The following is a 24676-nucleotide window of genomic DNA, read 5'->3' on the forward strand; positions in this document are numbered from 1 at the left end:
TCAGTGGGCTAAGGATCCGGCGTTGCCATGAGCTGTGGTGTAGGTCGCAGACGCGGCTCGGATCCTGCGTTGCTGTGGCTCTGGTGCAGGCCGGCAGGCATAGCTCCATATGCCGCAGGTTGGCCCCTAAAAAGAAAAAAGAAAAAAAGGAACAAAAAGAAAACACTCTGGGCCATAAAACCAGCCTAACCGACGTTAACGTGCTCAAGTCACATGACTTGTGTCCTTTAGCCCCAGTGGACTTAAGTTAGAAATCATTAACGGAGATCTGGGAAAATCTCCAACTATTTGGAAATTAAATATCACGCTTTGAAATAAGCCGTGGATCAAAGCGGAAACCAAAAGGGAAATTAGAAGGTGTTTTGAACTGAATGAAAAGTAAACAAACCATCCAAGTGTGTGGCACTTTGATGGCAAGACGGAGGCAGAGCGTGAGCCGCGCCTTAACGGGAGTTCATGGCACGAAATCGGCAGCAGAACGAGGCTTCCACGTCCTCCGCTTCCGCCTGGAGAAACTAAGACGCAGCTGAAACCCGACGTCCCTACGGGAACATACTACGAGTCAGAGCAAAAACCGGCGACGGGGAAGAGACAGATGCTGCAGAACACTCGTGAACCAGAGAGCTTGTTCTCTGAGACCAGGCTCAAAAAGAATGAGCCTCCGGCCAGACGGACGGGAGGAGAGAATTCGCCGTCCCACACCACCGGCCTCCACGCGGCGTGGCCGCGGGACACGGCCCTGGAGAGACACAGACCCCCGAGCAACACCAGGAGAAGCCGCAAGAGTCCCGTCTCTCCCGAAAATGCCAGCAGAAGTTAAGCCCTCCCGGCGAGGGGACCCCAGGGCCAGACAGCCGCTGGCCTGGTGGGCCCCCCGACACTCAGGGACGAAGTGGGGCCCATCCTCGGGCTTCAGAAAACCCAGGAGGATGGAGCGCTTCCCCCGCCGTCCCCAGATGTCGCCGGGAGGCCCTCGGGACACCTGGGCCCCACCGGCCCCTTGAGCGCCGCGTCACGGCCGCGTTCCCCCTGAGCCCCTCCGGGGGGGGCGGGGGGGCCGCCCTCCCCGCGCTCACCCTCACACCGGCGCGTCTCTTACACGAGGCCTGCGTCTCGTGCTGCGTCCCTCGGGACCTGCCGCTGCTAAGTCCTTCCACGTCTCTTCTCCGTGGGTGGCCGTTTGTCCCCCCGCCTGTGGGCTCTTCGGGAGCCGCTGTGGCCGTGGGCGTCCGGGGAGGGCCAGCTTCTCCCGCTGCGTCCGAGATGCTCCTCCCCACGTGGGGGCGCCTTCTGCCTCCCTGGGGTGGGAGGCACTGGCTCCAACAGCGCCTTGGGCTCCCTCGACGGCAGGAAGGCGGCGGCCACCTGCCCGCCCGTGTCCCCTTCTCTGCCCCGACCATGCTGTCTCTCCACCCGGCCCGGCCCCGGCCTCCTTATCCCATAGCTGGAGTCAGGGCTGGCTTTCACAGGCTGCTTCTCCCCTTTGGGCTCAGTTTGTTTGTGGAATTGCTCATTATTCAGTAATACTCGTTTCAGATGCTCTATCTGATCTTATCTGTCTTCGTTCGGCCTCCTGGTCGGTCGCGAGGCTCTCTGCCCATCCTACCCACCCTCCCGCCCGTGGGCTTGGGCAGAGGACAGGTCCCCGGGGTGAGAATGTCACTGCTTGTGCCCCCACCTTGCTGTTGGTCTCTGCTGCTCTCTGTGCTCAGTCTTCCCGTGTGTCTGGAGGTATCAGTTGTGCTCACGTTTGACTAAAACCACTGGGTGGGGACCCTGAGGCCAAGCGTGTCAGTGGCCCCTTCCAAGAAGAGTTAGAGCTGGTCCTGTCTGCCAGGACCCAGGGCTCTCTGAGCAGAAGGGTGGCCCTGGGTCCATGCACACGGCTGAGCCTGGACGCCCGGCAAAGCTAACCCGGGGCGAAACACATAGATTTTATCTTAGGGCTGGGGGCCGGCGGCACGGAGGTGACACGCGCCCACTTGGGCCCTTCCAAGGGGGTCCTGGAGCTTCCTGGCACGCGGCTGGCCCGCTGGAAGGCCCTAGACCCCAGGTGTTTCCTCAGCTTCTGCCTTCCATCCTGACCTCAGACTCGGTGAGTCCAGGGGATCTGGTTCCCGCCTCCCGGCAGACCGCAGCCCGGCCAGTTCCCTCCCCGCCACCTGCTGAAGGCGGCAGAGCAGCCCTTGCTCCCCTGCTGGCCCTGGCGAGGACCCTTCTCCAGCGCTGGGCCTGGCCCCCCAGAGACCCGGGATGGGGCTGGGCCGGGAGCGATTAAAGGGCCTAATTCTCTAAGTAAATTCCACCCTTCGGCATCCGAGTGGATAATTTTATCTTTGCGGCTTTCTTAAATTTCATCAAATAACTTTCAAGGGTGCAGAAAGCCAGGGTGTATGTTTGCTGAAGTGCAAAGGGCCGACTGCCCTGTTTGGAGGGATTTTCAGGCCTAAGCACTTTTTATTAGTTTTCATAAAGTGGGTTAAGGTGCAGAGAAAGTACACAGAGACGGGAAGTGGGTCAGGCCGGATCAGTGCCCAGGTCACCATGGGGAGGGGGCAGAGGCCTCGTCCACTGAGAAAGCAGGGAGCTGCCCACTGGGCAGGCGGGACCCAGGGGCGCCGTGACCCTGGGCCCCCCCAGCTCACTGCCTTTTCTCCTGGCTGTGCTGTATCTCCCTAGCGCCAGCTCTGCCCCCAGAGATCGGGGACTTTGAGGAGGCTACCACCTCTGCCCCTTGAAGAGGTGGCGCCCCTGCTACCTCCTTCCCAGAGCTGCCAGGAGCTGATGAGCAGCAAGCTGCCTGCTGAACCGAGGGCCTCCTCGTCAAGGACGACCGTTCTCTCTGCTGTTTGCCTTTCCCTCTGAGAATTTAGCACCGCTCCAGGACGCCCCAGGCACAGACACCCACCATGCACACCCACTCCCACAGCTCCCCTCCTCGCGGTCCTGACACCTGCTCCTGACCACGCACCCCGGAGACGTAATAAAACAAGCGTCGCCTGGAACTGTGGGGTCCCTGGACCCAGAGACGCTCGGAGACAGGACAGACCAAGGTTCTGCAGAGCAGCCCCCAGAGCCTCTCCTGTGGGTGGTTCTGCCACCTGCCATGGCTCCTGTGTCCTCTGCTCCATCTCCCCCCCCACCCCTGCCAAGAGGAGGTCTGACCCTCCCCACTTGGCTTCTCCAGGAAACACTTCCTAGATGCTGTTCCTAACCCTTGGCACGTCTGCCCTTGGTGTCCAGTGGAGGGCAGTGCTCTTGGCACCATTACCTCCTCCCCCGGCCCAAGCGCAGGTCCCGTGTCCAGCCCGCGCCCACTCCCGGCATCTCCAGCCCTGCTGGAGTCAAGGCCTCAGGCCCAGTGTCTGCCCTGCCCACACCCCGTCAGAGCACCTGCAGTGAAACGGAGCGCACGCAGCAGAACCGAGCACCTGCAGTAAAACAGCGACACCGGCAAATACAGGCGAGGGGGGAACGGGAGCTGTCCTGTCGCTGGCCGGTCTGCAGACGGGCACACGCCCTGTATGACACGACCCAGTGGCCCGACTCCTGGGCACACGTCCTGAGCGATGAAGTCATGGCATTGTACAGAATCCGGCCTGCAGGGCCCAGCAGCTGCCCTTGTAACGGCCCCAAAGCGGGAAAAACCCAGATGCCCCAACAGACCTGGTGGGTGAATAGCTGCTCGTCCCCGCGGGAAGGCTGTCCACGGTCAAGGGGACGGACGGGCCCAAGTCTCTCCTGTGCTAAGTGAAAAATGCCACTCGCGGGGGACCTGTCAGGTGACGCCATTTCTGGAACTATCTTGAGGTGACATATTTTCACCACAGAGCAGAGTGGTGGCCACCAGGGGTCACAGGTGTGTGTGGGGGGGCATACGGGGCTGTCCGGGAAGTGGTGGGACAGTTCTGATCCCGATGGCAGTGCTGGGCACACGTGTCTACACAGGTAACAAAATGACATTGACACTGTCCACGCTGCCCCAGGGTCAGTGCCATGTGGGACTGACCCCTGGTGGCAGAACCGCCTCTCCTTGGCCACACTGTTGCACCAAGTGTTGAGGCAGAGTGACGTCCTAGAGCCTGGGAAGGTGACCTCTTGGCACAAGGGACTTTGCAGATGGGGAGGGGCTGGGGTTTTGAGGTGAGGGGCCAATCCTGGACGAGGCGGACCCTACGTCAATCAGAAGGTCCTTGTCACGGTCAGGGAGGGGAGGCTGCGACAGAGGCAGAGGCTGGAGTCCATCTGGCAGGTCCGGGCGGGGCCCAAGGGCCATCTCCCCGGCCCCAGCGTCCGGCCCCCAGGCCCCAGCACTGCCCTGCCTGTACCCCGCGCGGTCAGGATCCTGCTCTGGCCGCCCACCTCCCCAGCTCGGGACTGGACCCCGCCCATGCTTCCCCACATCTTGGCTGCAGATCCGATGCACAGTCCATGTGGCTCGTCCCTGCCCTCCCCAGGCTGCCACCCAGAGCCGGCCCTCCCACACCAGCCACCAGCGGGCCGCGGCGTCCCCGAGGAAACGGCTGCCCTGAGAAGGACAGGCTGGCTTCGGGGCCCAGCGGCCTCGTCATTTACTTAGACGGCGGCCCGACCCCCAGGCCCGCGCACCAGTGAGAGCCCGTGGGCTCCCTGTCCCTGCCTTTGCTCAGTGTCCCCCTCTTGAGTTTTGCTGCAGCGCCTCGTGGGGGGATGACGTCCGAGAGGAGCCCCCGTGTCCAAGCGCCGCACACGCTGCTGGAAACATCTGAGGGTCGGGCTAATGTATTACTGGGGGGCCCTGCTCACCCCTTCGGTGACAAACGACAGTCAGTATCCGGCTCCAGCACGGAATCCACTCTTGTTTAGAAACTGCCGGGTGTCCAGCACGATGCCTTCCAGAAGGTCTAGAACTGGATTTTGCCGTGTTGCCTCGTAAGCCTCGTGTTTTCCCAGGAAGGTGCCCGTGCTTTTCGCTGCCGTGACCACAAGCATCACTAGCTCCAGAGAAGACGAGCCCAACGTGCAGCGGCGGCCGAGCGCCGGGAGGTGATCGATTCCCACCCAAGCTGGGAGAGCCTCCCGCTGTGTCGTGTCGACAGGGGGCCAATCACCCGCTTCAGTTTCTTCTTCTTTTTTTTGGCTTTTGTCTTTTTAGGGCCGCACTCAGGCAGGTGGAGTTTCCCAGGCTAGGGGTCTAATCAAGAGATGCAGCCGCTGGCCTACACCACAGCCACAGCCACACCAGATCCAAGCCGCATCTGCGACCTACACCACAGCTCACAGCAACACCGGATCCTTAACCCACTGATCGAGGCCAGGGATCAAACCTGCAACCTCATGGTTCCTAGTCGGATTCGTTTCTGCTGCGCCATGAAGGGCGGGAGCTCCCTGTTTCTTCTTTAAAAAAAAAAAAATTGTTCTCCACGCTGATATTTCTGGTTTCTAGAGGTGGAAATAATGAAATTTCCCAAAGCCACCCCAAATCCTCCATCAGCAGAAATAAGCGAGCCTCAAAGTCCTTGGGTGCTCACCGGGTGGACTTCCAGGAAAGCAGCCACAATCCCAAGTGTGACCAGCCGGGCAGCCAAGCCCGCTGGGTGGCTGGGCAGCACCGTGGTCAAGGGAGGGAGGCGGAGGCCTGTGTAAATGCCACGGCCACAGAGAAAAGCAGTTTCTGGCCAGATCTCTTGACTTTGTGAAAGGTTAACCTTTCTTTAGCCGCTCAGTGTTTGCCAAACTCTGGTACGTCACCCCCCCCCCGAGCCTTCCAAGACCCCGAAATTTCCCGTTTCCTACAGTTCAAACTTGAACGTCTTGCAGCATCTGGGTTTGGGTGAAACGTCACTAGGGTGATGGCTCTGAACCGTCTTGTTACATGACCGGCCGTGGGGAGGGTCCCTGTTGCTGTGATGGAAGGTGGAGGTTCCTGGCTCTCCTGGGCTGCAAGCCTGTGGGGCAGGCCCTTGACCATCCAGACTTACCTCTGTCCAGGTACGTGTGGAGGGCTTGGCAGCTCCGGGTAAGAAAGGGCTGTGGGCAGCTGCAAGGAGCCTGCGGACCGTGCCCCAGCGGGCCTGTGCATCCCTTTTCTCCCCTTCCTTTGATTAACAGGGAACTGATGCAAGGGGTTTTGTTTATGGAAGGACCAGAGAAGCCCAAGAACCCACGAAGAGAAGCCAAGGCCTGGGGTCAAGGAGACCTCAGCAGCGGGCAAGGGCTGCTGCCTGCTGCCCGCTGCCCAGGGGCAGGGAAGAGCTGCGGGAATTTCGTGGGAGTTGAGGATGTGCCTGCGCCCTCGGCTCCCCCAGGCCCGTCTGGCCAGGGCGGTGGTGTCCACGTTCTTCTTTGCACATCTTTATACATCCGCTGCCCTGTTCCTTCTAAAGCCCCTGCTGGACCGAGAGCATCCTCAGTGTCCGGTCACGGCCCACATGAGAAAGTGACAAACCAAAAGGACCCACTTCCGGGGGGAGGGGGCGCGGAAAGCACCAGGTCCCCTGGGGACCCCACGTTATGGTCCCCTCCCCAGGTACCACAGAGCCTCTCGGCCATGCGACCCTCGCGCGATCCCTGCGCCCTGGGCTGGGTCGCGGCGCGTGGGTGGGGATGCTCCCCGGAGCAGCTGCGCGATGGGGCCGAACCCTCTGAGCACCTGGGCGCAAACACCCCGGCCACACCCGCGACCGGAGGGCGGGGCTGCGGGCCTCCAGCGACCCCGCCCCTTCCTCTCCCGGCCCCGCCCCTTCCTCCGCGCGGACCCCCTCCCTCCTCTCGGCGATGCCGCGCGCGCCCCGGTGCCGGGCCGTGCGCTCCCTGCTCCGGGACCGCTACAGGCAGGTGCTGCCGCTGGCCACCTTCGTGCGGCGCCTGGGCCCTGAGGGCCGGCGGCTTGTTCGGCGCGGGGACCCGGCGGCCTACCGCGCGCTGGTGGCGCAGTGCCTGGTGTGCGTGCCCTGGGACGCGCAGCCGCCTCCTGCCTCCCCGTCCTTCCGCCAGGTGGGCTGCTCCCGCGGACGCCGGCCTGGGAGGTGGTGACAGGGGTGGGGAACGACGTACCTCCGCCCGCGGCGACTCAGGAGCCCTCCCCCGCAGGTGTCCTGCCTGAAGGAGCTGGTGGCCAGGGTCGTGCAGAGGCTCTGCGAGCGCGGCGCGAGGAACGTGCTGGCCTTTGGCTTCGCGCTGCTGGACGGGGCTCGCGGCGGGCCGCCCGTGGCCTTCACGACCAGCGTGCGCAGCTACCTGCCCAACACCGTGACCGACACGCTGCGCGGGAGCGGCGCGTGGGGGCTGCTGCTGCGCCGCGTGGGCGACGACGTGCTCACCCACCTGTTGGCGCGCTGCGCGCTGTACCTGCTGGTGCCCCCGAGTTGCGCCTACCAGGTGTGCGGGCCGCCACTCTATGACCTCTACACCGCAGCGGAGGCTCGGCCCATGCGACACAAGGGCCAGACCCCGACTGGCCTCGGACTCACGCGCCCCGTTTGCAATGGGGAAGCCGGGCGACCCCAGGAGCAGAGGGCGCAAGGTGTGAGGCGACGTCGGGGCAGAGCGGGGGGACATCCACTTCCAGCCAAGAGGCCCAGGCACGTCCCGGAGCCTGAACAGGGTCCCGAAGGGCAGGCGTCCCGGGCCCACCAGGGCAGGGCGCCTGGGCCGAGCGACAGCGACCCCCCCGTGATGACACCTACCAGAGCCGCTGCGAAAGCCAAGTCTCGGGAGGGTGAGGCGCCCGGAACCCGGCACCTTTCCCCTCAAGCAGGCGGTGCGCGGGGTACCTGCCCCCCATCCTGGTGGCAGCCACACCTCCAGGGCAAGCCCAGTCCTCATGTGTGCGCTGCCGAGACCAAGCGCTTCCTCTACTGCTCGGGGAGCAAGGAAGGGCTGCGCCGCTCGTTCCTGCTCTGCTCCCTGCCGCCCAGCCTGGCGGGGGCCCGGAGGCTCGTGGAGGTCATCTTTCTGGCCTCAAAGCCCGGGCAGCCAGGGGCGCGCCGCGTGCCCGCACGCTACTGGCGGATGAGGCCCCTGTTCCGGGAGCTGCTTAAGAACCACGCGCGGTGCCCCTACAAGGCGCTTCTCAGGGCGCACTGCCCGTTGCGGGCTGCGGCGACCCTCTCGGGGTCCGGCGGTCAGGTGTGCGACCACAAAGTGGGCCCCCTCGCTCCAGAGCGGCTGGCAGCGGCCGCCGAGGGGGACTCGGCCTCGAGGCGCCTAGTCCAGCTGCTCCGCCAGCACAGCAGCCCCTGGCAGGTGTACCGCCTCCTGCGGGCCTGTCTTCACCGGCTGGTGCCCCCGGGCCTCTGGGGCTCCCCGCACAACAAGCGGCGCTTTCTGAAGAATGTGAAGAAGCTCGTCTCCCTGGGGAAGCACGCCAGGCTCTCGCTGCAGGAGCTGATGTGGAAGATGAAAGTGCAAGACTGCATCTGGCTGCGCCGGAGCCCGGGTGAGGAGGAGCCGCCCGCCCCGCAGGCCCAGACCCCAGGACCTGCTGCGTCCCTCCCTTGGAGGCTGGGGGCTTCTTGGTGGTGATGGGTGGTGCCATCTGATTTCTCGGCCTCTGACTCCCTCTCCATCCAGTTTGCACCCATCCGCCGACTTTCACGGACTCGGGTAGATTCTGGTTGCCGGGGTGGGGCAGCGGGGAGATGGGCACATGGGGAGTAGGGCTGTGCCGACAGGAGGTACCAGGAGCCCTGGTAAGCGTGCCTACAGCTTTTTGACTTAAGGGTCATCGCCTAGAGGTGGTGCCCGCGATAGAAACGGGAGCTGAGCTGAGAACTTCTTTTGGGGGGCTGGGGGTGAGGCTCCGGGTTCCCAGGGGGATCTAGGCAGTGGAGGGTAGATCCAAATGCAGCTGAAGTGTGCTGCCCCAGGCCAGGGCCAGCGGAGTTCCTGCTGGACGCCCCTTCCGCCAAGCCGACCGTGCGCTCTGTCCACAGCCGCAGGCTCCTTTGCCTTGGTCCCGCTTGCCATGCTGGCACTGACCTCGCCAGCTCCTTGATCCCCAGCCCGGGAGGCCAGACCACAGGCATTCCGTATCTGCCTCCAGGTATCGCCAGAATTCCTGCTTGCTGCCACAGCTGGGCACGTGCCTGTCCACCCACATCCAACCACAATCACTCTTCCTGAGCTGCGGTGGGAGCGGGCCCCTCCCGCCTCGCCCTTGGCATGTCTCCCACATCTCCGTGGGGCCGCCAGCCTGAGTCTCCCCGCCGCCCGCCTTCTCTCGCGCTCCTCCTCCTGCCGCGACTGTCCGCGTCTCCCCAGCTCCACGCCAGCTGCTCTGTGTTTGATGTTGGCGCACATTTTTATTTGAGCCGCTTTTTAAGTGTTTTCTGTTTCTTCTCCTTTGATCCTGGAGTTACTGGACACGTGTTTCTTATTTTCCAAACGCGTGGCTGTTTTAAGTGGCCTTCGTTGCTGGTTTCCCTTTCAGCCGGTGGGGGTCAGACTGGCTTGATCTCGTGCCTGGGCCTCTGCAGGAATGTCCCTGTGTGTTTGCGGGCCCGGGCTGGGGCCGTCGTGTCGGTGCTCGATGCAGAGGTCACAGCCCCTGGGCGTCGGTCCCCCTCGTCCTCTCAAGGTGGACTTGGGTCGCACTCACCGCGCACACGTCCAGGGTTTATCTCCGAGAGGAAGGTCCCGTGACCCTCTAGCGTAGAGCCCGGCAGCCGCTCCTGGAGCCTCCGTGCGGCCCCAGCCGGTTAGCGCCTCCCTCTGGTGCCATTTTTCCTTCTTAATTTTTATATTCAACCTCTTCGTGTCCTACGAGGACATGTGGTTTAAGTGTCTTGTCAACACCAAGCTGATGTTTCACGTGTCTTTTTTTTGCTTGTGTTCTTGCGGCCCCAGTGGCATATGGAGCTCCTGGGCCAGGGATCCGATCCAAGCTGGAGTTGCGACCTGAGCCGCAGCTGTGGCAACGTGGGAACCTTCACCCACGGTGCCGGGCTGGGGATTGAACCTGCGTCCCTGGCTCCCAGGGCGCCACCCGTCCTCCCAGTTTGTCCACTTTCTCCCTGGTTTCCTGGCGGGTCCTGTGCAGTTTCTTGCTGTGGGTACTTGCTGGCTCTGCATCCTTGCTGTAGGTTTCTAGTCTCCACTTTCTCTTTGCTGGTTACCTTCTGAACCAGGTAAGGGCTTTTTTTTTTTTTTGGTCTTTCTGCCTTTTCTAGGGCCTCTCCCATGGCATATGGAGGTTCCCAGGCTAGGGGTCCAATCGGAGCTGCAGCCACCAGCCTATGCCAGAGCCACAGCAACAGGGAATCCGAGCCACGTCTGCAGCCCACACCACAGCTCACGGCAATGCCGGGTCCTTAACCCACTGAGCAAGGCCATTGATCGAACCCACAACCTCATGGTTCCTAGTCGGATTCATTAACCACTGCTCCACGACGGGAACTCCAGGGCTTTGCCCTTGTAATCAGATCACAGCCTGACTCGAGCCACTTCCCATACTGACCCAGTTGTGTCCCCAGCAGAGACGTCTCGGTGCTGTCTCTCGGGCCGACGTTTGCTGGACTCCCTTCTTCCTCTTTGCTCGCTGGTCTGTCTCCTGCCCCAGACCTGCCTCTGGGGCCCCTTTGGTCTCTGTATGTGCCCTTCATGCTGGGTAGTGGCCGCAGAGCCCCGGCTGTCTTTGCCGAGGCGCCCTGGCACCTGCTCGTGTTCCCAAGGGCACAGAACAAACGCAGAGGACCACGGGGCGGGCACCCGTCTCGGCCCGAGGCAAGTGCGCCAAGCCCGAGGTGCCTGGCATCCCTCAGCCAGCATGTGGCGGTCTCTTCTCGCCCGAGGTTGGCCTGTAAACCCCCAGGCGTTTCTGGGTCGTGCTGCCCAGTGGCGAAGCCCGAGTCCACACAGACCAGCCCCCGGCAGCGTGTCTCTGGGGGGCAGCCTTCGCTTTGTGCAGCCCGTGTGTAACCAGGACAAGTGACAAGGCCCCTCGCCCTTCCTGCCCAGTAGCAACACAAAGTGAGCTCTGCACACGACTAAGCTTTCCAGGAGCCCTGGTAACAAAGTGAAAAGGCGCGGGGAACTCGGTTAAAAGGGTTTCACACGCCCCTGGGAGAAGCGCCGTTTCCGAGGTACCCGCCTCCCCCTCTGCTGCGTCTCCCAGACACGCCGCAAGCAGCCCAGACCTGCCCCGGGCCCTCGGGGGACGAGGCGGGCGGTGCACGGGTTGAGCACCCACCTTTCTCCTCCCAGACGCTCGCCATGTCCAGGCCGCCGAGCACCGTCTGAGAGAGGCCATTCTGGCCAAGTTCCTGCGCTGGTTGATGGGCACGTACGTGGTCGAGCTGCTCAGGTCGTTTTTTTATGTCACGGAGACCACGTTTCAGAAGAACCGGCTCTTCTTCTTCCGGAAGCGCATCTGGAGCCGGCTGCAGAGCGCAGGCATCAGGTACCGGGGGCGGCGGGGGGGGGGTGTCACACGGTGTCTCGTTCCTGTCTGGGCGATGCCAGGGGCCTGCTCCCAGCCCCGCGCCTTCCCCAGGCCCCCTCCTGGCGGCTGGGCTTGGGCTCTTGCAGCCCCTCTCATTACCTGCCCGCCGGGGCTCGAGCTGGCTGGTCTGGAGGGTTTGGAAGGAGTCTGTACGGACTGAAGTGGGGAGGGTGGGCTGCTGGCGTCTCCCTGGCACATGGGCCCAGCGCTGTTTAATTCATGCAGAACGGGCAGGACTTGGCGGATGTGCTGTGGGGAGCCCCCTGGGACCCGGGGCTGCATTGCAGTGGCGGGGGCCATGAGATTTGTCTCAGCGGCTCAGTGACCGCTGTGTCCATTTCGAAGGACTGGGCAGAGGTCAGCCGGGCGAGGGTTCGCTGGGATGGTGTGACAGCCTGAAAGACTGGGATGCCCAGGGTCAGAGGCTCGGCGCCCTGAGCCAGGTGTCCGTGCAGGGAGCCAGGCAGGGCCCCTGAGCCCGCGGGGTGGAGCCCGTGTCCTCCTGCGTCTGGGGAAGGCTCTGGTGTCAGACTTACGGGTCTCAGCAAAGGCACAGTGGCCCGATTTCATTTTAAGTATTTTGTGCCGTGTGACCTGAAGCAGCCGTGTGGGCTCTCGTGGGGTGTTCGAGTCCCAGGCTGGGCTGTGCTTGTGAAGCACCTTTTATCCTGGGGCCACCAGCACAGAGAGCACCTCACCTCGGTGGCCCGGGGGTGGGGGCACCCAGACCCTCCCTGTGGCTGGTTTAGGGGTAAAGGTCACGGGTCTTTGGGAGCGAGGCTGCACCGACGGCGGGGAGGAAGGCGGGGTCCCTCAGGCCCCAGCCTGCACTGCCCAGGGCGTCGTCTGCCGGGACCCAGGTGTCCGGCCCCGCCAGGGCGCTGGGCGTGGGCTCCGCCAGCCTCCCTAGCTCTGGTGTCCCCCAGGCTCACCTGCCTGCCTTTCCACGGGCCCGTCTGTTTCAGGCAACACTTAGATCGTGTGCGGCTTCGAGAACTGTCGGAAGCAGAGATCAGGCGACGCCGGGAGGCCAGGCCCGCTGTACTGACCTCCAAGCTCCGCTTCGTCCCCAAACCCGACGGGCTGCGGCCCATCGTGAACATGGCGAACGTCGTGCGAGCCAGGACAGGCCCCGGAGACAAGAAGGTCACTGCCGGTGTCGTTTTTAGGCGAAGTGCATTTCAGCCCCAGGCCTGGGTTTCTGTCATCAGAGCCCCGAGGGCCAGGGAACCGGGGATCCCGGGGAGGGCCGGGCGCCGGGCGCCAGTGATCCCAGGTCCAGAGGAGGAGCTCCCAGGAGGCCAGTCCTGCGAGGCGGTGGCCGGGCTCCAGAGCCCCCTGTCCCTACACGCTCCACAAGCCAGGGCAGAGGGGCCTCGCGATCAGCTGTCACCAGCCTGTCGGGGTCCCGAGGACCCTCTGGGACCTCGCTCCCTCCCGTAACCCCGGTGCCTGCGTTGCCCTCACTGCGTCTCCACGTGCCCAGCAGCTCCGACCCTTCCGGGGGCCTCCCTGCGGTATTGGGGTGTTTCACCGTTAGTGGGAGAGAGAAGCCATTGGTGGTGATGGGGGTTTGGTCTCCAGCCGAAATAAACTCCTCAGGGCGGGGTCCCCTGGAGGCAGTGCCCTCTTCGCTTGGGGGGCGGGCAGGCGAGCGGAGGGGATCCAGGGCCTAGCCAGCTGCACTCTCCAGCGTCCGTGACCCCACGGCCATCCCTGGGTGGGGGTGGGGGGGCCCTGCTGGGGTTTCGGGGAGGCTGGCTGGCCGAGGGGGGCAGCGGGGGCTGTGTGACCCCAGGCCCTCTTCCGCCGCGGCCCTCCTGACGACACTGCCCACCCTGGGCGGGGCCTGCAGGTCCGGCGTCTCACGGGGCAGGTCAAGACGCTGTTTGCTGTGCTGAACTACGAGCGGGCGCGGCGCCCGCGCCTCCTGGGGGCCTCCGTGCTGGGCGTGGGTGACATCCACAGGGCCTGGCGGGCCTTTGTGCTGCCCCTGCGGGCCCAGGACCCGGCCCCCCCGCTGTACTTTGTCAAGGTGGGTGCCCGCCTCCTAGCCCCCCAAGGGAGCTGGGTCCCTGCCGGTGTGGGGACCGTCCGCCTTCGGCAGCCCTGTCTGTGTCCCATACATTCTCCTGAGAGGGGGAGGGCAGGGACCCTGCTTCCATGTGGGGGTGTCTGGTCTGAGGCAGAAGCTTTGTGCCTTCCCCTCCGGAGTGGACTCTGACTGTACCCCAACTCCAGGGGCTGCCGCCCTCGGGGGATGCCCTCAGAGAAGGAAACGCCTGCTCAGATCCCAGTACCCCGTCGCCCCCAGCCCCTCAGTCATCCACCAGGGGCCTCCTGGTCACCAGCCAGCAGTTCAGGGAGAGGGGCGCAGCCTGCTGCCCTGGGGGCGCTCAGAGCCTGGGGGACCTGGGCGGGGGGAGGTCTCAGTGAGAGCCCCCGGGGGCGGGCGAGCGTGTGCTGGGACAGGATGGCTCAGAGGGGCAGGCCCCGGGAGCTCGGGTCCAGAGAGAGCATGTCGTCAGGCGCTCCTGACCACACAGGTGGACGTGACGGGGGCCTACGACGCCCTCCCTCAGGACAGGCTGCTGGAGGTGGTCGCCAACGTGATCCGGCCCCACGAGAGCACGTACTGCGTGCGCCAGTGCGCCGTGCTCCGGAGGACCGCCCGCGGGCACGTGCGCAAGTCCTTCCAAACCCACGTAAGCCCCCGGGGGCGGGGCGCCGGCCGCGGGCGGGGCGGGGGCCCTTGGTGTTGGGGGACGGGGTCGCCGACCTCACTCTTTCTGGGGTTCCCAGGAGTCCTCTCCCCCCGGCTGCCCAGGCCTGGCCTGCAGCCTTGCAGAGGGGCTGTGTGTGGTCTCGGGGGCGGGAGGCAGAGGGAGGCTCGCTCGCTGTCCCTGTCGGCTTAGAGGGCCGGGGGTCCGCGGGCCCCCGCAGGCTGCCACCTCAGTCTAGGGCCTGTTGGGAATTATTTTCGTGCTCTGTCTCCGCTTGAGCCTGGGCTTTGCAGGCTGGTCTTGCGCGCGCTCATCTGCCGCCGTGCCTGACTTTACACGCACTTGGCCTTCCTCGGTCTGGCAGCGTGTTTTCCAGCCTTAGGAAGCCACGTGAACTTGCTCTGTCTCTGGGTAAACCCGCCGTCTTGCCCTTGTTTCATGAGCAGTGTTCTCGTCACGAATTTGAACATTCCAGAAACGGGATGCCACCTCACCCGCAGGCACGTTTCTCTCGTGTTTTTTTCTGCCATTTCGCGCTTGGTTTTGGTCACAGGCCTGTCTTGCAGCTGCGGCGTTTCGGGCGGGATGCCTGGCTTTGTACAGAGCTTTCGCGTGTTTTCCTGCAGAAAGGGTGGTATTTTCCTGACAGTTGGGGGAGCCCTGGCCTGAGTCTCGTGAGGGTCAGTTCGACGAGGCAGTGTGGCCTCTGATCTCTCTCTCTCTCTGTCTCGGCCCTTTTGCCCACTCGCCCGGGAGCTGGTGTGGGCCCTTCAGAGGAGCCGGGCTCCCCCAGCCTCCCAGCCCTGCAGGCAGTCACGACCTGCTCTCCCCGGCTTCCTGCAGCCCCTCCTCCCTGGGGCCCAGCTCTGCACCCCCTCCTCCCTCTGCGGCCCCTCCTCCCTGGGGCTGCCCCCACTTCCCTGCTGCTCTGCGGCCCTGAAGCCTGAAGTCTTTAGCCTGGTCGCCCCCACTTCCTGCTTGAGCACCACCTGTCACAGTGGTCACAGGCCTTGGAGAAGTTAGGGTGAGGTGGGATGCACCCCGAGATGGACCCCAGCCCGCCTGCATCCTGCCTCCCAGCGCCCCCTAGTGGCCACGGTGGAGTGACCTCAGAAGCTTCACGGTGAGGGGCCCTCCCGGGCGTCCACCTGCTCACCGCATCCTCCTGGCCAGCAGGTGTCCACCTTCGCAGACCTCCAGCCTTACATGAGACAGTTTGTGGCACACCTGCAGGCAACCGGCCCGCTGAGGGACGCCGTGGTCATCGAGCAGGTCCGTGTGGGCACCCAGCTCACTGCTGGCGGGGTTGGGGTGGGGCGTGGGCACCCTCCAGGGCCGACGGAGACTGGCTTCTGCTGCGGGCAGTGTTTTCCCTTTGCTGCCCCGCGAACCCTCTGCTGCTGCCCGAGGCTCTCCCGTGACTCGTCGCAAGTCTTCTTCCCCCACTGCGGTCCTGAAGCCAAAGACGACGAGCCCCTACTTTAGGCGGACAAAGAGGGTTTGGCCTGTAGACACACCCCCACCTGGCCCATCAAGGGGACGCGCTTCCTGCCTGTGAGCAGGGTCCCCAGGCTGGGTTCACCAGCAGGGGGTCGGCCCTTGTGGCTCCATGCTTTGCGCAGAGCGGTTTTGGGGCGACCTTGCCACCACGTGAGGCTCTGAGACCCTTGCGTCCGGCGGCCCAGCCCGCTCACCACACACCGCCTGCTTTGCAGAGCTGCTCTCTGAACGAGGCCGGCAGCCGTCTCCTGGAGCTTTTCCTGAGCCTGCTGCGAAACCACGTCATCCGGATCGGGGGCAGGTGGGTCAGCCTCCCACCCCCAGCACCCCTGATGGCGCTCCGCCACGCGGCTGGCGTGGCCCAGCATGGCGCCCACGGTTACGGAAGTCCCTGTGTTCAAAACCCAGCAGAGAACGTTTTTCACGGGCGTGAAACCAGACTTGCCTGGGCAGGCGCCTGTGTGAGACCCCGAGTATCTGGGGAGAGTGGTGGTCCTGGGTTGCCAGCTCAGGGCCCAGGTCGTCAGAGGTCAGCCCGGACTGTGTGCCAAGCCCCGGAGCTTTCTCGTTCAAGGGCGTGCCTTTCTCATTAAAGTCACGGGCACGCTCTGAGTGGCGCACATGCTAAGGGCACGCATGGCAGGGCAAGTTTGGACAAAGGGTACACGTGTGTGTAACGGGCACCGGGGAGGAAGAGAGCTGCTCCTGTGTCCCCTGACTCCTCCCAGGGCGCCACCCACTGTGGCCCTCATGGCATCCACCTGGTCACTTGCCACGTGTGAGCAGGTGCGTGGCAGGGCGTGGCGAGGGAGCATGAGAAATCCTGGCTCATGTCACCCCGGGTGGGTGCAATGTGTACACAGGAGCGGGCGTGTCTGCCCACCTTCCGACCTCGTCTTGCCCCCAGGTCCTACGTCCAGTGTCAGGGGATCCCACAGGGCTCCATTCTGTCCACGCTGCTCTGCAGCCTGTGCTACGGGGACATGGAAAACAGACTCTTCCCCGGGATCCAGCGTGACGGGTACGACCCACGGGACGGGCGTCCGGCCCGTTCAGCCTCCTTTTTGGCCATGCCTTGCCTGCGACATGCGGAAACTCCTGGGCCAGGGATCGAACCTGCGCCACAGCGGGGATACCAGATCCTTGACCCAGTGCGCCGTCAGGGGGCTCCGCGTTTGGATTTCTGGTCAGGGGGCCACATCACGGGGCCGCCCCCTTTCTTCACGTAGCAGTGCACACGGTGGTCCGCGGGCCTGCATGTGGCGGGCACGTGCGCGTGACCGCAGGACCCCGGCTTGTTGTCATAGCCAGAGCCGAGTCCCCAGAAACTTAAGTCGTCTATCAGCCTCTTTGCGGGAGGTCATTGTACCGCGTCCCCGAGTTCAGGCTGCAACCCATGGGAGGGCGGCACACGTGGGCATGAAACAGCGCGTTCGGGGTCTCTGCTTGTCCAGGGTGCTCCTGCGCTTGGTGGACGACTTCCTGCTGGTGACCCCTCACCTGACACGAGCCAAAGCCTTTCTCAGGTGAGGTCCCTGCGCGTGTCCAGTGGCTGCTGGGGGGCAGTGCAGACAGGGTGGGCATCACTGACAGTGCCCACAGCGCCCCCCCCCCCGCCTCCGCCCACGGTTGACGCGGCCTCTGCGTCAGGACCCTGGTCCGCGGCGTGCCCGAGTACGGCTGCCTGGCCAACTTGCGGAAGACGGCCGTGAACTTCCCTGTGGAGGACGGCGCCCGGGGCGGCCCGGCCCCACTGCAGCTGCCGGCACACTGCCTGTTCCCCTGGTGCGGGCTGCTGCTGGACACCCGCACGCTGGAGGTGCACTGCGACTATGCCAGGTGAGTGCCAGGGGCCCGCAACCCAGGAGGTCAGAGGCCGGGGTCGTCCTCCCGTCCCACATGGGGCCAGAGTCTCCAGGGCAGCAGTTTTCCGGCCTTTTTTAATAAAAGGAGATTGTGAGGCCGACTTGGGGGCACCAGATGTTCTGCGGGAAAGCGTGTAGCTCTAAACCAGAGATCCCAGCACCTGGCAGGTCTCTGCAGGGCGGGGGCGCATGTGCTGACGCCGCCCGGGGTGTCACCGGGTGTCAGGCTTCATGGTCACCTGGGTCGGCCGGGATCGCAGGTGGCCTGCGCTGGCTGTGCCGCCGTCCGTGCCTCTGTCGGCTCAGGCTGCGACCTTATGCTCTCGGTCCTGGAGGCTGGAAGCTGGGTCAGGTGTCACAGCCGCCTCCCCATGAGCCTTTCCCGGCGTGTGGGTGCGTCAGCCCCCGCGGTCCCCATGGCCTCACGCGGTGGCCCTCATCTGCACGCATTTCGGTGACTCTTGGGGCTCTCGTCTCGTTGCATGGGGGCCCCACCCTTATGACTTTATTTCACTTAATCACCATCTTAAAGGCCTTGTGCCCATGCGGCCACGAGGGTCAGTGCTTCAGCATGTGGACTTGGGGGCCCAGTTCAGCCCCTGACAGCCTGTCCCCACCCCCCCACCAGCCTGAGAGCGCAGCCCGGCTCAGACTTGGCCCAGATACAGAGGGACCTGAGACAGGCGTGGGTGCAGGAATCTGTCTGCTGATGGGTACAAGATGCCAGTGTCCAGGCCGTGTGGACATCGTGTGTCCCCAGCCTGGGCTGTGACCCTGCTGCTCAGGCTGGAACCCTCGGGCTGGCTGGGTCTGCTCCCGGGGTGGGGGCCGCAGGCTCTCCGTGTGCAGTGCCCACACCACCCCTCGCACGTCCCTGCACCAACCACTCCAGTCAGTCGTGAACTGCCCGCCCGCCTGTTGCTGTGACCATTGGGCGCAGGCGCCCGTTCCAGCCCAGCACAGCCTCAGTGGGTGTCACTGCGCCACGGGCGGAGCCGAGAAGGGCCGTACCGCCGGCCGTAGCCCAGAACAAGTGGGCGTTGGGAGTCGGCCGTGGTGCCGATGCCTGAACCTTCCAGGCTCCAGGGCCACTGCTTTGGCAGATGCCTGTTCGCGGAAGCTACAAGTTCAGCCATGGAGTTGGGGGTGACCCTCAGAACCCCGCGAGGGCTTCTCGAGCACACAGCCAAGCACCTGCGAGGCCGCGAAGACAGAGAAGCCGGAAAGAAGAGCCTTTGAAAGAAGAGCGGTGGGGTGAGCCCCAGGCTCGGCCGCCCCACCCCGCAGCCCGGGGCTGCACAGGGACGACCGCCGGGCAGAGCGGCCAGAAGCCCCGCCCCAAAGCTGGGCCCCGGGCACTGGACGGGGACGAGGCTGGCGATGTGGTCGTCGTCTTAGAAAACCCTCCGGAAGAAAGCGGTGCAGCCATTTTACCTCACAGCACAAGCGGGAGAAACGCCCGGTGGGAAAGGCGTTCAACGCGGAAACCAACGTGACGACGGAAACGAACAAAAGGACTCAAAGAAGTGGTCGTGCTGGCGGGTCGCATGTCGCGGGCAGTTGGCCGGAAAGGAGGCCTTGGTCCTGACGCAGGAAAGCCGGTCCCCTGTCCCAATGGGCACCGCTGGTGCCACCCACTGTCGTCCTGGCGTTGGTCTCAAAGCTCATCCCGGGGCAGACGGGGCGGGGGGCCCACGGGCAGCAGGATCCAGCCCGGCTCCAGACCCCGCTCCGTGCACGGAGCTTCTGCACAAGTCGGACGCGGTCCTGAGCAAGCCAGAGACTGTGACAGGCCGACGGTCGCGGGCGCAGGCCTGAGCGCAGGAGCCTCTGCCCGCCAGCCATGGGGAGCGCGGTCAGGGCGGCCGGGCGGAGGCGCCCCGACAGCTGCTCTTGGAACCAGAAACCTGCCCTGCCTTCTTCAGCAGTCCTGCGTGTCCCAGCAGTTCCACTTCCAGAAACCCACCCCGAGGCGAGGCCGAGAGGCACTGTCTGTCTTCAGGCGCTTGGGGGCAACACAGCACCGCAAACAGGGATGTCGTGTCGCCAGGAAGAACTCTTGCTCTGTCGTTAAGGTTGATCTCAGAGAACGTTTAAGGAGACAGCAGGCCCGTCTCACGGACGAGAACTTCTCCCTCGGGAGCTGGAGTGAGAGAACCCCTCCCGGTCTGGGCTGTGCCACACACTCATCCTGGGCACACACGCACCTGGCGGGGCTCCTGACCCGTCTGTCTGGCGCCGCCCTCCAAGCACAGAGGTGGCTGCACCCGACCAGGACCTCCAGGGAGGTGGGCGGGCCGGGTGTGCGCGAGGGTCGGGCCCACACATCTGCCCAAAGGAGGAGGCCACGAGTCTGACGGGACCCCGCCCTGTCCCGCAGTTACGCCCGGACCTCGATCAGAGCGAGTCTCACTTTCAACCAGGGCTTCAAGCCCGGGAGGAACATGCGCCGCAAGCTCTTGGCGGTCTTGCGGCTAAAGTGCCACGGGATCCTTCTGGACCTGCAGGTGCGAGGGCTTCCGGGAGGCGGCCGGGACTTCCGGGTGAGGGGCGGCAGGTGTCAGTGCCTCCTGTCCAGGGCGTGCTGTGTAGACCCTGGCAGGGAGCGTGTGTGAGGGCGCGTGGCTATGCGTGCATGTGGGTGAAAGCACGCCAGACATCACATACGTGTGCGCTCACACACGTGTGTCCATGTAACGAATGTGCACACCTTTGAGGGTGTGTGTGTTGTGTGGGCATGCTCGTTAGTGTGTGTGTTATGCATGCACGTGACTGTGGGTGTGCGTGTGTGTGCGCGCAGACACCAATGAGTGGATGCGTGTGTGCGACCGCAGGCGTGTGTTGTGTGCAGATGTGTGCATGAACGTGTGCACGAGTGTGTGTGTTGGGAGTGTTCACAGGTGTGTGCGTGTGTCAGCCCCGGCGTCACCTGCTGAGGGGCTGCCCCCCCAGGCTGTGGGGCCGAGCCCGGCTCCGCCCCTCGCCCCCACAAATATCTTCCCTGGGGTCCTGCTCCAGCAGCCGCTGGGGGCGCGGTGAGGGCCTGGCGGGGGCCGAAGGCCCTGGCGGGTTCTTCTCAAAATGGCCCTTTTCCTGGCTCCGCCGGACGCGGCCATACGCGGAAGATAGACGCTCAGGCGCCAGGGGCGTCGCCAGCATCCCTTCTTCCTCGACTGCAGGTGAACAGTCTTCCGACGGTGCTCGCCAACGTTTACAAGATCTTCCTGCTGCAGGCCTACAGGTGCCTCCCGCGCCCCCGCGGCCTGGCGGGCGCCGCGGCCTCGCTCTGGGGAAGCAGCGTCCCAGCCCCCCCCCACCCCCCGCTTGGGGGTCACTGGGCGGGGGTCGGGGGGCGGAGACTCTCCAGGCAGCTCCCGGTCAGCCCAGCCACGCTTCCAGAATGTTCCCTGTCCACGGGTGGCTCGGCGGCCCCGCTGCCGAGACCTGGGGCCCGGTCTGGGCTGGAGCGTGTGCTCTTCTGCGTGTCCGCCTCCCCGGAGGGCGGCGCTCGGGGAGCGGCTCTGCCTGACGAGGCCGGCGTGTCCTAGGTTCCACGCGTGTGTGCTGCAGCTGCCCTTCCGTCAGCCGCTTGCGAGGAACCCCTCATTTTTCCTCCGGCTTGTCTCCGACACCGCGTCCTGCTGCTACTCGCTCCTGAAAGCCAGAAACGCAGGTGCGCGCCCCACCCACGGCCGCGGGGCAGTGAGATGGGGACTCGGGGTACCCCTTCCACTCGCTGACTCGCCCCCTGGCTCGCCCGCCCTCCCCTGCACTATTGGAGAGTGATGGCCATTTGGGGGCCGGCTGGTGACTGTCCCCTGCCTCCTGGCTCATTCTGCCTGCTCCCTGGTGCTCTGGGCACCTGCATGGACCTAGGTCAGTGGTCAGCAGGAGGCCCTGGGCATCCCAGAACCGTGAGGGGCACCGCGCCAGCCACACCGTCAGCTTCGGGTCCACTGTCCATGGCTCGTTGTCCCCTTGACGTCCCCACCGAGAGGCCCCGAAGCCTGCAGCCACGTCCCAGGCATTTCTGACCTGCCTGCGGTTCAGGCCGTGTGTGTCTCCGAGTCCTGGGTGGGACAGACTTTGCTTTTTGCTGCTTATGCCTGTGGGGGTTTCTTGGAGAAGTCAAGGCAAACCTGTCAGTGTCAGCTTCCTGCGCCCGTGTCGGGGGGTCCCTGCACTGCAAGTGCCCTTTCGCCCCATCCCAAACCCCGTCTCGGTGTTCCGCTGGGGCCCTGGCTGCACGGGCGATGTCTGGGGCCCAGAGTCCCCTGGGAGCAGCGCTGGGGCACAGCCCCAGCCGGGCCAGGCTTCAGCTCCTTGTGTCCCCAGGGATGTCCCTGGGAGCCAGGGGCGCCTCCGGCCCGTTTCCCTCTGAAGCCGCAGAGTGGCTCTGCCTCCACGCCTTCCTGCTCAAGCTGGTTCGTCACCGCGTTACCTACAGCTGTCTTCTGGGGCCGCTCCGGGCAGGTAGGCATGGGCGGGGTCAGTGGCCCCTTGGGGAGCGCCGCCCCACCCTCTGGTCTCCCCCACCCCACCCTGCCATGTCCCGGGGCAGGTGGGTGGGTCCAGGAGCGCCTGGGGGGGAGGGGGTGCGGGTGCCCCAAGGGTTACAGTTCCCCTCCTGCGTCCAGGACTGCCCACCCCGCCTCCCTCTTGGGACCTGGCCTCCTCTCCAGCACCCCCGAGTCTGCATCCCCTGGAGTCTTTGCCCGCCCGAGGCCCCCAGCATGGTGGGGTGCCAGCTCCACCGGGGCTCCTCCCCTGGTGCCACCGTCTGCCCGTCTCAGTGGCACCCCCAGGTCCCCATCAGGGCCATGCTCCAGTTTTATTCTGGGAGGAGGTCTGATTTCAGTCACCCCCTTGCAGCCAGAGAGCGATTGTGCCAGCGGCTCCCTGGGGCCACACTGGCCGCCCTCGAGGCCGCCGCCGACCCAGCCCTGACTACAGACTTCCGGACCATCCTGGACTGACGGTTGGCCCTTGGCGGGTTCTGGCCCCCTGACCCGGGCAGCACCCCAGCTTGGTGCCCACACCTGCTGCACCGCCCCCCCACCCCAGCTGCATCCCAAGTTCAGCCTCACAGGCCTCCCCAGAAGCAAAGGGCCCCGTCAGCTGTTTGAGGCCCGTCTCCAGCCTCCGCCCCTTGCCCCCGGCCTCGCCCCTGCACCTGCCCGCTACTCCCGCTTCTACGACGTTCTGCGCAGGTCCCGCCTGGCACAGGGCCATCGCCCCAGCGAGGGAAGGTGGCGGGCTCTCGCTGACTGTTTGATAAAGTCTTCCTTTGGTGTTTGCACTAGAGTGTGTTCTAGAGAGTGCCCAACTCTGCCAGGCGTGCTGCCCCTGAGGCCTGGCCTGCCTGGGAGGGGATGTGGGGGAGGGCAGTGGGTGGGGCAGTAAGGGGACTCTTGTGGGGTCAGCAGGAAGGCGCCCACACCCACCCCTGAGCCCCCATGTGCCTCCCTCTGCCCTTGGGGACACACATATCATCGCTCTAGACAGGATAGACGGGAACTCCCACGGCGCCCGGCCCCCACCCCTGCCTGCTCTGGCTCCAGCCGAACTCCACAGACACTCAGGGGTCCCCAGTCTCCTGGGGGCGGGGGGCACACAGATGCCCTGGTCTCCTGGGTCGGGGGGGAACCACACAGGTGCTGCCCCTTCCCTGAGCTTCGGTTCAGCAGGTACAGGGCGAGGCCTGGGGGCGAGTCCTACGCTAGGCCCAGATGGTGCCGATGCTGCTGGCGGATGGGGTGGTTTGGAGGCTGGTCTGGGTGCTGTGTCTTCTATGCAGGGACCCCCGAGGGCAGGGCAGCCAGCAGCTGGCTCGGTCCACAGTCGGGGCCAGGGGTTGGGTAAGGTTGTGGGGACACGGCTCAGCTGCAGGAAGAAGGGGAGCGGAGATGTTACGGGGGCTTGTTTGAGAGCAGCGGCCCCTCCGCGCCATAACCCGTCAGAGTCCCTCTGCGTCCTTGGTCAGATCCCCGCCCTCCGCGACCTCAGATCCCTGTGCGGCGCCCCCAACCACCGAGAGAGCCCGTTTTCCAGGGAGCTGCAGGGGTCCTTCCGGCAAGTCGGGCCCGCCCTGCTTTGTCTGTGCTGAGGCCGTGCCCTTCAGAAAGAACAGCAGGGCGCCGCTCGGGGGTGCCCTGTGGGCTGGCTGTGCCCTGTGCCTGGGGAGAGCACAAAGGCCGTAGGTGGCATTTTGATGACAATTCCCAAGGCTTTCTCCCAGGATGTCCCCATGGGGCCATCCAACCTGGCAGGTGCCACGGTGTGTACCTTGGCCGGTGTCGGTGCTAATGCAGCTGAATCGGCTGAGCGTGGGCGCCTGTCAGGGTTTATGGCTGTTACCTGTTTACTGACGCCACTGCGACCACGTTCCCGTGACCGAGCTGATGAGTTTATGATGGACCCAAGTCCGCGGAGTGTATCATGAATGCATGAGATGATCCACGAGGGACTGGCCCCACCCACCTGTGTGCCAGCCTGGTAGTGCCCTCGCTGGAAAGGACTGACCTGCCACTCAGGGCAGAGGACACTTCATGCAGGCGGAGGTGTCCAACACGCCACGCCTGTGCCTACTGCCCGCCGCTGACCACCACGGGCTCCCGCTGCCCTGGGCCTGTTGGTGGCATTTCCGTAACACACCAAGCCGGTCACGACTCCGTTTACCAGTATCTACGCAGCTCAGAACCTCATCTGTCTAGTAAATGCATTTTGTCCGAGTTTTACTTAGAATCGTGTGTGCCTTTCCTAAAGTGAAAGGGCTTGGAGAGGAATGCCCAACATGGCTCAGCGGAAATGAATCTGACTGGTATCCATGAGTCCCCGGCCTCGCTCAGTGGGTTAAGGATCTGGTATTGCTGCGAACTGTGGTGGAGGTCGCAGATGTGGCTCCGATCCCACGTTGCTGTGGCCGTGGTGGAGGCCGGCAGCTGCAGTTCCTATCCAGCCCCTACCCCGGGAACCACCATACACCGCGGGAGCGGCCCTCAAAAGACAAATAATGATAATAAAGTGCTTGGAGAGGCTGTGCTCTGGTCACAGGCTCAGCAGACCAAAACCTCCTTCCGACTTCTGTCTTTTTAAAACCGCTGTGCAGACCACCAAACCTGCTCAGGGTGATAATGTCAAAATAATAAAATTTTGAGAAGTGAAAA

The 24676-nt window shown here is 64.5% G+C and overlaps 1 protein-coding gene across 8 annotated transcripts; it reads left to right on the forward strand.

Moving 5' to 3' along the window:
• Window positions 1-6734: 6734 nt before the first annotated feature.
• On the forward strand, window positions 6735-24676 carry TERT (telomerase reverse transcriptase). Of its 8 annotated transcripts, XM_085001633.1 has the most exons (17): window positions 6735-6975; window positions 7072-8419; window positions 8916-9025; window positions 11185-11380; window positions 12388-12568; window positions 13278-13457; window positions 13969-14127; window positions 15322-15417; window positions 15861-15946; window positions 16553-16666; window positions 17100-17171; window positions 17296-17484; window positions 19891-20017; window positions 20690-20751; window positions 21059-21183; window positions 21846-21983; window positions 22383-24676. In XM_085001633.1, the coding sequence occupies exons 4-17, from the start codon at window positions 11256-11258 to the stop codon at window positions 22484-22486; spliced, it is 1758 nt and encodes a 585-aa protein (XP_084857759.1). In that variant the 5' UTR covers window positions 6735-6975; window positions 7072-8419; window positions 8916-9025; window positions 11185-11255; the 3' UTR covers window positions 22487-24676.

Source organism: Sus scrofa, chromosome 16 (assembly GCF_054392235.1).
Source record: "Sus scrofa isolate SSC_HxYL_T2T_F1_AM1 chromosome 16, Sscrofa_HxYL_maternal_Yorkshire_Landrace_v2.0, whole genome shotgun sequence".
Taxonomy (NCBI): Eukaryota; Metazoa; Chordata; class Mammalia; order Artiodactyla; family Suidae; genus Sus; species Sus scrofa.